Source organism: Littorina saxatilis, linkage group LG15, assembly GCF_037325665.1.
Source record: "Littorina saxatilis isolate snail1 linkage group LG15, US_GU_Lsax_2.0, whole genome shotgun sequence".
NCBI lineage: Eukaryota > Metazoa > Mollusca > Gastropoda > Littorinimorpha > Littorinidae > Littorina > Littorina saxatilis.
This window is the reverse complement of record NC_090259.1, coordinates 46,290,978-46,302,057: the sequence shown is the minus strand read 5'-3', so window position 1 is coordinate 46,302,057 and position 11,080 is coordinate 46,290,978. Positions and strand designations below refer to the sequence as shown.

General features: G+C 41.4%; 1 protein-coding gene across 1 annotated transcript; it reads right to left on the bottom strand.

Moving 5' to 3' along the window:
- Positions 1 to 3,112: 3,112 nt before the first annotated feature.
- On the bottom strand, positions 3,113 to 10,715 carry LOC138949471 (basic salivary proline-rich protein 4-like). The gene is made up of 3 exons (XM_070321300.1): positions 10,317 to 10,715; positions 9,730 to 9,900; positions 3,113 to 4,566 (listed from the first exon to the last, which is right to left on the bottom strand). Exons 1-3 carry the CDS (start codon positions 10,534 to 10,536, stop codon positions 3,713 to 3,715), a joined length of 1,245 nt encoding a protein of 414 aa, XP_070177401.1. The 5' UTR covers positions 10,537 to 10,715; the 3' UTR covers positions 3,113 to 3,712.
- Positions 10,716 to 11,080: the final 365 nt, after the last annotated feature.

Below are 11,080 nucleotides of genomic sequence, written 5' to 3'. Positions count from 1 at the left end.
CGCGTTTATCAGCGAAAATGGTCAAATTCTCGACCGACAAGCACGCACAACCAAATTTTATGCGTGATTCATGCGCTTACGTGACTTTTGGGCTGTGTGACCGGGCCTTAACGCAAAATTTTGTCGGGCGACACCAGCGGTGAAAGAACACAGTGCTCAGACAGATCCAGCGAAGCAAGGGAGGGGAAAAAAATCGCACACACAGAACAAAAGGTAAGTGTTTTCAAATAGAATGGAAGAGGACTTGAGACAATGACAAAAGGTGACGTTTTCATGTCAGTATGTCCCAAATGACATCACCAGTACATTTTTCATTCTATCTAATCTGTTTTCGTTCTATTTTTTCTAATAACATGCGTTAACAATTGATTGCCAACTGGAATGGAAGAGCACAAAAAGTGTAACTTGATATGTAGTTTCTCTAGAGGGAAAAACATCTTCCACTTTCATGTCAGTGTGTCCCATGCAACATACATTTGCCAAACAGCTATGTGTAAGTAGATTATTTGTTAGTGGTATAGAAAATACTGATCAACAATCAAAGTCAGTTTTCACATTCATTTTCTACCTATTTCTTATTTGTTTATTCTTTTGGCAATGGTGAAATGTCAGCAATCGTGTGTCATTCGGGACAGTAGACATGACACCTGACCTTTTGTCACTGTCTCACTTACACATTGACAGGCTTTGGGTGGACGTCAATCCACGATTATCACTGAGAAGTTTCAAATGAAAGCCCAGCCAGCTGTCAATGTCAAGGTTATTCAAGACTCACAGACTGCACCAGTTACATTTCTCAATGCATTGCTTGCAACGGGCTCAAAGTCCTGGACATAAATCTTAAAGAAGCCCCACTTCCTTACCCAGTAAACGTACCTGTGTGTGTGTGTGTGTGTGTGTGTGTGTAACAAAATACGCAATTTCTAAAATTAATGTTCTTCTGGAATATCGCAATGCATTATGCGTGATCACAATGTATTATCGGTATACACGAGGGCTTTGGGGACCCTCTACATCCCCATGATCATTATTTCATTTGAACATCACATTAAAGGCACAGTACGCCTCCCGTAAACCATCACAGATACTGTCAGGCTTTTACACACAGTACAAACACCCTTCCATTTGAACACTCACCGAACGGGAACATCCTAGGTGCCCTTCGTAAAGAGCGAGCAATTTTCAAAGAATTAATTTTTCGGATTGAGACCATCTCAATCGGACCCATCCTGAACTCAGGTCAAAAATGAGTTACTTCCCTTCAACTGGCGATAGCCGTTGAGAAATGATTGTGCGTTTTGGCGCTAGACCTAACTTTTAAAATCTAAATAATAAATTGACAGCTTGTTCCACAAACATTCTTAAATCATAGAAGAATTATATTTTCATCAAGACAAGATCAGTATAATTCAAAGTTTTGAAAGTTTGAAAAAAGAAAATCCCGGAAGCAGGGTCACGCAAGGTATGGTTTTCGTAGCAGACGACGGTTTATAGGCAGTCAAAAGCCATCGCTCGAGTTCTTATGAACCACATTCGTTTGTTTCGTGAAAAGTCAGAGGTACATAATAACGTGCTATTGCAGATAAGCTCACAGCGAGCCGCATTCAAATTACAAACTGACGACTGCATTGTGAAAAGGGGAAACTGGATCACACGGGTTCACAATGGCTCAGGGGTAAGATAAACCACGCAAAAATAAATTCTTTGAAAATTGCTCGCTCTTTACTTAGGGCACCTAGGATGTTCCCGTTTGGTGAGCGTTCAAATGGAAGCGTGTTTGTACTGTGTGTAAAAGCCTGACAGTATCTGTGATGGTTTACGGGAGGCTTACTGTGCCTTTAAACCTCTAGCTTTTTTGTGAAGTCAACATTGCTTCTACCCGGGAGCGGGGGTAACTTTTTCCCGCACATCAGCTCAACAACAGGGGCACGGTAATTGTTTGTTTGAGACTAGTGAGTTTTGCTTTTTACATTTAGTCAAGTTTTGACTAAATGTTTTCACATAGACAGGGAATCGAAAGGAGGGTGTGGTGTATGTGTGTCCGTGTGTGTGTGTGTAGAGCGATTCAGAGAAAACTACTGGACCGATCTTCATGAAACTTGACATGAGTGTTCCTGAGTATGATATCCCCAGATTTGTTTAGATTTTTTTTTTATAAATGACTTTGATGACGTCATATCCGGCTTTTTATGAAAGTTGAGGCGGCACTGTTGCTCTCATTTTAAAACCAAGTTAGTTGAAATTCTGGTCAAGTAATCTTCCACGAAGCCCGGACTTTTGTATTGCATTTCAGATTGGAGGCTTACAAATTAATTAATGAGTTTGCTCATTAAAGTTGTCATTAAAATCGATTTTTCGCAAACCGATTTAAAATTGATTGCATCGTGTTCTTCAGCAAATTCTGAATCTAAAATTATAATACATATATATATGTCATGTTTACTCATAAAATGTGATCACAATTAACGAAAATAGGTTAATTAGTACTACGATTATAATTTAAGAAATCGATCCAAAAATGATTTCATCTTATTCTTTATTATTTCCTGATTCCAAAAACATATAGATATAATATGTCGTATTCAAAATAAGCTCAGAAAATTAAAACAAATACAGAAAAGCGCGCTTTCCTGCTTAGCGCAATATGCTACCGCGCTATTCTGACTTGTCAATTTCACTTCGTTCTGCACGTGAAAAAGTGAGCGATTTCCTTCTCGCCGGGATTGACGAAGCTGTATTGTCTTGGTGAAAAAATGCAGTGCGTTCAGTTTCATTCCGTGAGTTCGAGAGCTTGACTAAATGTAGTAATTTCGCCTTCCGCGACTTGTTTTATTTGGCATACACGAAACGTTAACATTTCCATATTCAATGTACAGACGCTTTTTGACACATTTTATGACACACTATTCAACGTTTCCAAATGAATGCTAGCTAACGTCACTGAAGTTGTGAACAAAATTATTTTTATCTTCACAACAGTTAATACTTTGTGTCTAGAAGTCCGCCAACCCATAAACTGCTGAAGTTTCAAAAAAGCATAAAACACTTCAAGAAGGTTTGATTCTTGTTACCCAAACTTGACCCCACTGTGACCTTGATACTTGAGGCAGGCCAAGACTTTGGTTTTATTAGAACAAATAATGATGTGATAATTTGTCTCCATCTTCAAAAACATTTCAGAAAACCTCATCGTTAAGTTTCTATGTCCCTACAGGACCCTGCTTGACCTTGACATTTGACGAGGGTCAACCAGAGATCATCAAACCCTGGAAGTGTACAAAGTTTAAAAGTGTTTGCTTCAAAAAACAGGTGAGATGACCTCAACGTTAGTTCATTTTGTCCACGGACGGAACGACGGCAGGCCAAATATTAGAATTAAACGGCCTAGCTACTGTCTCAACAGAGTGGGACACTTTTGTTCAAATCAATTTCGTAACTAACACTGGTGTCAACAACCAAAATTGGTTCAGCAACAAACAAAAAACCAACTGACTTGTCAAAGAACGCAGCCAGCCTGCAGACTTTTGGTCTTCAAATGGAAGGAGGTTCCTATTCCATGCAAAATCCCACACCGATTTGTGAGACGTCACATGATCGCTCACGCAGGAAGTAATGTACGTTTGACACAAAAGAAAAACTAGCGGATGGAGATATCGCTGTCCAAAGCTTGAGAAGTGCAGGAGTAAAGGCAGGCATAGGAGGGACCCCTGTCCTACACATAGTGGTCATAGCCTACGTCGGAAGGCTGATTGCCCGCCTGGGGCTGGCTGTAGTGTTGACCATTAGGCGGGGGGCTCATCTGTTGTTGAGCATAGGGCGGGGTACTCATCTGTTGTTGACCATTAGGCGGGGGGCTCATCTGTTGTTGATCATAGGGTGGGGGGCTCATCTGCGGTTGACCATAGGGTTGGGGGCTCATCTGCGGTTGACCATAGGGCGAGGGGCTCATCTGCTGTTGACCATAGGGCGAGGGGCTCATCTGCTGTTGACCATAGGGCGGGGGGCTCATCTGCTGTTGATCATAGGGTTGGGGGCTCATCTGTGGTTGACCATTGGGTTGGGGGCTCATCTGCTGTTGACCATAGGGTTGGGGGCTCATCTGCGGTTGGCCGTATGGTTGAGGGCTCATCCGCTGTTGACCATAGGGTTGGGGGCTCATGTTATGTTGACCATAGGGCTGGTTGTGCATCCACTGTTGGCCGCATGGTTGGTTGTATATTTGTTGTTGAGCATAGGGCTGGGGGCTCACGTGAACGTAGGCCTGGGACTGCGGGTTCATCCCAACTCCTGCTCGGGCTTGGGGCTGCCTTATGTTACTCACGGCTAGAGCTTGACCTTGACCGACGGTTGGGTCATTGACATTGTTGGACTGCAGGTCGTTGAAGACGGCGAGGAGGACGGCAGCGATGACGGACAGGAAGGTCGCGACCAAGGTCAGGTAGAAGGACCAGTCAACACGGACGTCCAAGGGAAAGGGTCGTCCAAGCTTTCTCAAATCCTCTTTAGTTTCAATGAAATACACCGATCTCGTTGCATACACCCAGCAACCCAGGCATCCCAGCATTCCTGTGAATACCAAAGTAAGCAAACATTATAAAGGAGACATCGCCCTCTCCAGCCTAAACCAAATGAAGGTGTCTCGAAGATCTAACAGTTGACTGGCAACGCGTCGTCAGCCGTCTTGGTCATATGGTGCACGCGCGGAAAACACGGACATTGTGACACCTAGAACCAAGCGTGTAGCGGAAGTGTCATGAGATTTCGTGTTTATAATTATTTGATGAAGATTCAGCCACGCATCTGCGTCGGCCTGTTTCATGAATTGATACTACCAGAATGCAATGCGAGATTCCATTTGCATGCCCGTCCAATAGTCTAGGGAGAACCTTTTATCTTGAGAAGTTGAAGTCAAGTCATTCTGTTAGATGACGTAGGTAATTGTTACACGCAGAAGTATGGGCTGTTTCTTGTATGCTAATAGTTAATAACAAGAAATTTATTTATTTATTTATTTACGAGGATTTATATCGCGCACGTATCTCACCACACAAGGCGACTCAAGGCGCATGTTACCTATTAATGAAAACAGACTTGTGAAACAAATGCATTGCAATAGCAACACAGCGTCAATGTATCTGATTGTAGAAGGACAATACACTAATCTTTCTCGTCTTGAGTCTTCGAGATTTTGAGTCTTTGAGTCCATGTCTATGAGTCTATGAGTATGTTTTAAGTCTTGCATCTATGAGTCTTAAGTGAATGAGTGTAGACATCTTGAATCTTTGAATCTGTGACTGTGAGACTATTATTCTCGAGTCTTTGAGTCTTGAGTGTATGAATGTATAAGTCTTGAGTCTTTAACAATGTGAGTCTATGATACTTGAGTGTTGAGTGTCTGGGTGTGTAAGTCTTAAGTCTTTAAAAATGTGAGTATATCATACTTGAGTGTTGAGTGTATTGGTGTATAAGTCTTGAGTCTTTAAAAATGTGAGTATATATATATGATACTTGAGTGTTGAGTGTGTGCGTCCTGAGGTCTTGGATCTGCGAGTCTTGATTCTCGTAGTTTTGAGTCTGGTAGTCTTGAGTCTGGTAGTTTTGAGTCTGGTAGTCTTGAGTCCAGTAAGGCCAAACACAAACATATGTTGGTTTACGGTGACGTCACCAAAAAAAAATAGGGTCCGTAGTTATTTTAAAATTTTATTTTATTTAAACATACTTTTTAGTTGACCTGTCGAAGCCGCCATTGCAACTGAACACGTGTAATGTTGAGTTCAAAAGAGGTTACTTTCCTTAGTATCGGTATGGTTCGCAAAATATGCCAGGTTTTAGGATCGGCGGGAAAAAATGTGTGTGTGCCTAATCTTGAGTGTAGTAGTGTGGAGTCTAGTAGTCTATGGGTCTTGAGTCTTTGAGTCTTGAGTGTAGTAGTGTGGAGTCTAGTAGTCTATGGGTCTTGAGTCTTTGAGTCTTGAGTGTAGTAGTGTGGAGTCTAGTTGTCTATGGGTCTTGAGTCTTTGAGTCTTGAGTGTAGTAGTGTGGAGTCTAGTAGTCTATGGGTCTTGAGTCTTTGAGTCTTGAGTGTAGTAGTGTGGAGTCTAGTAGTCTATGGGTCTTGAATCTTTGAGTCTTGAGTGTAGTAGTGTGGAGTCTAGTTGTCTATGGGTCTTGAGTCTTTGAGTCTTGAGTGTAGTAGTGTGGAGTCTAGTTGTCTATGGGTCGTAAGTCTTTGAGTCTTGAGTACACTGTAGTAGTGTGGAGTCTAGTAGTCTATGGGTCTTGAGTCTTTGAGTCTTGAGTGTAGTAGTGTGGAGTCTAGTAGTCTATGGGTCTTGAGTCTTTGAGTCTTGAGTTATTAGTATATATATATATACGTATATGAGTCTTGAGTCCAGTCGTCTTCAGTCTAGTAGCCTTGAGCCTGTGGGTCTTAAGTATATGAGTCATAAGTCTTGTAATCTTGAGTCCAATAGTCTTGAGTCTAGAAGCCTTGAGCCTAGTAGCCTGTTTTGAGTCTTCGAATCTTGAGACTAATGATAGACTTGAATCTCGTAGACTTGAGTCTAGTAGCCTTATACGTCTTTCTCGACTCCACTCTCTCCATGGAGACACACATCTCCTTCATCATCAAGACCTGCTTTTTCCACCAACGACGCATCGCCTCCATCCGTCGCTACCTCACCCACGACGCCTGTGTCAAGCTGGTTGTCTCCCTCATCTTCAGTCGTCTGGACTACTGCAACTCCCTTCTGGCTGGCCTCCCCGCCTCATCCATTCATGGCCTACAACGAGTCCAGAACGCTGCTGCCAGGCTGACGTTGAGGAAGACGAAGCGAGACCACATCACCCCCCTACTTCGCTCCTTGCACTGGCTCCCTGTCAACACCCGAATCTCCTACAAACTGTCCACTCTGGTCTACAAGTGTCTCAACGACTCTGCTCCCGAGTACCTTCAATCCTCCCTGGACCTGTACACCCAGCCCTCCGACCGTCCCCTTCGTTCTGCTGCTGACCCACTCCGCCTTCACATCCCTCGCTCGAAACTCGCATCTGCTGGTCAGCATGCATTTCCCTCCGCGGGCCCCTCCGTCTGGAACTCCCTGCCGCTTGAGCTTCGCCAGAGCCCCGGCCTCTCTTGACGCGTTCAAGAGTAGGTTGAAGACTCAGTTCTTCCCGTAGCTGGCTGCGACTTTCATGTTCGACGTGATGTGTTGTGCCCCAAAATCTCCCCCCTTTCCCCTATCCCATCTCCCCCCTTTCCACGTCGCGATATAACCTTGAATGGTTGAAAACGACGTTAAACACCAAATAAATAAAGAAAGAAAGTGCCCCAAAAGACATTCTTGTGCTGTGCTCTGTGAGAGGTGTTTTCTTTGTGCTTAATATTATTTTGTTTGGACCTAGCTATTGATGTGTACATTACATTGTTGTTAAACAGTTGTTTGTTGTATGTTTATCAGGGTTTGCTAGTGTGTGATAGGGTTCGTGTCCGTCTGTAGATGTTAGTTTTTTTGTTAGTCCTGTGTTTTTTTTTTTTTTTTTTTTTTTTTTTTTTTTTTTTTTTGACCTCAGTTGCATGCAGGATGCTTCAACCCATATTTTTTGCCCGATTTTTGTAATTTTTTTTTTTTTTTTTTTTTTTTTTTTTTCTTTAAGGCGGGGAGCATCCTTCTTCCTTGGTCTCTTTCTGTATAACATAATCAACTTTATATTATACAAAACATAAATTTCTGTCTAATGTTTAACTCTAATTCCAACAAAATACGTAAGTCTAACTTCTTCCCATACTTAAATTTTCCTATGGTCATTTTTGTTATCAAAATACAATAATTTATAAAGTAAATTTGATCGTTTTTTACATTTTCATTCCAAAAACCAAATAATATATCTGTTTCATTCAAAGTTATATTATAATAAATTTGCTTAAAAATAAAGTCTTTACATAGTTTCCAAACGTTCCTCACCTCTTGATAATGAAAAAAGAAGTGCTCAAGTGTATCCAGTTCATTACAAACTTCACAATTATTAGTTTGACATAAACCCATCTTGTTTAGTAAAATATTCGTTGGGTAAATTCTGTGTAAAATTTTCCAATGAAGCAGACGCAGTCGTTCTTCTTTTGTACAATTAACAGCTAACAGCCAGTGTCTTGATTCCAGAACAATATTATGCTTTCTTTGCCAAAAAGAACAGGCGCTCGGAGTTTGTACCTCGAAATTAACCAAAACAGTTCTTATTTCCCTTGGTGTAATATTACCAATACGAGTCAAACCCTGCAACAGAACATATCGGTATGGCAATGCGTTAATCAGTTTTGTTTTAAGTGCTGTACATAACGCATTATACTCAAATTGTCTGGCTGGTTTATAAGCAACCTTTTGACATAATTCTTCAAATGAAATCATGTCACCGATTTCATTCATGACATCCTTTACATGATAAATATGACATTTAATAAAATCTTTGAAAAAGAGGCATTTATGTTTATATTGTATATTCATGTTGTTCCATATACATTGATTCATCAATGGAACAGGTGTGGCATCATACTTTTCATACAAAATGTGTTTGTTGTCTAGCCAGGTTAACAATACTTGTCTCCAAAAGACCGATCTGCAGTTAACAACGCCAACCAGCTTCTTGGAGGATGCATTAGAGTCAAAACAGGACAAACCATTACCCAAACTTGAAAAAACATATCTAGGAGTGACAGACCAGTAATTGTCTGTAGAGTTCTGCAGACCAATAGCCCACGACATCATAAATGAGTTGTGCATATCCACAACATTTATCATATTTAATCCACCATCATCTTTTAATTTACACATAATTGTTCGTTTTACTTTTTCAAACGCCCGTGTATTTGAATATTTTTTCTTCCAAATAAACCTGAACAAAATGGAATTAATTTGATGTAAAACATGATAAGGCACTGCTAGAGACTGGAAGATATAAACGAACTGAGATATAAGAAAGGTTTTAACAATGCAAATTTTACCTTGTATACTTAAGTTTCTTTTGGACCAATTAAACATTATTTGTTGCATACGTTGAATTTTCTTAGACCAGTTGTCTTCAATTGATGACGCAGGTATATTGTTTGAAAAAACAATTCCAACGATTTTTACTTTCCGTTTCCATTTAAGACCAAAATATTGGTCAGTACAGTATTTGTTTGACCCAATCCACATGGCTTCAGTTTTATTTACATTCACTTCTAAATTGGAAACAGCTTTAAACATGTTTAAAATATGTAAAGCTCTTTCCAGATCTCTTTGATCATGTAAAAAAAGGGTGACATCATCGGCATATAAGAGCAGTTTTAGGACCCTCATTGGTGATACCTCAAAAGGTGACATGGGTAGCCGGATACCCTCAACATCTTCATCTGAACGAATCTTAATTGCTAACAATTCAAGGGCTATAATAAATGCCATCGGCGAGAATGGGCATCCTTGACGGATGCCTGATTCCACAGGGAAATGCTCAGATATCCACCCTGTATAATTAATACAACTTTGACTGTTATTCATGATAACCGAAGCCCATTTCTTGTTAGTCCTGTGTTGACAACTCTTCCACAAGCGCTTAGAACTGCACCCACGGAATACGCGCTATATAAGCTTCCTATTGATTGATTGATTATACTCTTGAGTCTATGAGTCTTGATCCTAGTAGTCATCAGTCTATGAGTCTTCAGTCTATGAGTCTTTAGCTTCTGAGTCTCACCTGCAACGTAAGCAACGGATTCTGGAAGTCTGGCAAACTCCCTCCAGACGTCCATGTTGGTGTAGGTGAAGGTCCTTAGCAGGGTGAAGGTGAGGGCAAGGCCGCTAGCAGCAAGCAGGCCCATCAGGCTCAGCGCAAAGCAGGTCCTCCACCAGTAAAAATACAAGTAATCTGTACAACACACACACGCACGCATGCACGTACGCACACACACACACGCACAAACACACACACGCACGCACGCACACACACACACACAGTAGAACACACACACACACACACACATACACACACAGTAGAACACACACACACACACACACACACACATTCATAGAATCATACCCGTTAGAGGCATACTATTGATGTGGCCCTTTGAGAGAAGTTTCTGATGAATTTGATTAATTTACGGAATAAATTGTATCCTAGTTTTAATGAAATGACACAGCCATTAATGCTTTAATTTGGGTTCGAAATTTGTTGCAATAATATTTTGGCCAAGGTTATGTTACTGTTAGTGTTAGGGTTAATAAAATGAAACAAAAAGATCTTTGATTCACTGAGGATATTTAAGGTCACAAAATGCTTACCGTTGGTATACTCATAGGAGAAAGTTACACAATCGGAGCTGGTTGAAAAGAGATATTCTTCACCAGTGCCGCAGATTGTCCATATTCCTTCATGTACGGTGTGTATCTTGACGACGCCAGATAAGACTATCCAGTAAGTTGTGGAGAATCCCACACAGTACAGCACAGTGGCCACCACGAGCAGGCCCGCAGCGACCATGTAACCAACGGACCGTGGCATGTTGCGACCAGTTGTCCTTCTTCTAGAAAAAAGTGATGATTTGGGGGCATCTATCTGAACTCACTTATCGCGGACACAGCTGCCGCTGTGCTTTTCTCCTCCAGACATTTGCTCGGACATGACGCAATGATAACCGGCCACGTCATTACGTGATGATGCATTCGTCTGTCCTGTATCTTGGTTCAATCATCTGTGCTGTGGCCGAGGTCTTGTCGGTAGCGCAAATAAGTTAGGTTACGCATGGAGTTACGAACACGTAAAGCCTACATATTCCGTAGCTCCGCATATGCGTAACTTGGTGGTCACGACGCTTGCTTAGTCGTTTGCGGAGTAACGACATACGTAAGGAGCTAACGCTGTGCGCAAAGTTGTACTATTTTTAGTGAAGGGGTATATATCCCGTGAAGTCGCGTCTAACTAGTGACGTCAAACGCCTCAAGGAAGTCTATTAGTCTCGGCGATACGGAGAATTCTTTCTTTTTGTGTACTTTACCGTTTACGTCATGCTGTTGTGTTTGATTACGTAATATAGTATTTGTTTTAT

Bases quoted from the DNA above. Each gene is read 5' to 3' on its own strand.
- LOC138949471 (XM_070321300.1), bottom strand. From the start codon at position 10,536: ATGCCACGGTCCGTTGGTTACATGGTCGCTGCGGGCCTGCTCGTGGTG. The intron at 9,901-10,316 runs GTAAGCATTTTG...TGTGTTGTACAG, and splicing joins CTCCTATGAGTATACCAACG to ATTACTTGTATTTTTACTGG. The intron at 4,567-9,729 runs GTGAGACTCAGA...TGGTATTCACAG, and splicing joins ATCCGTTGCTTACGTTGCAG to GAATGCTGGGATGCCTGGGT.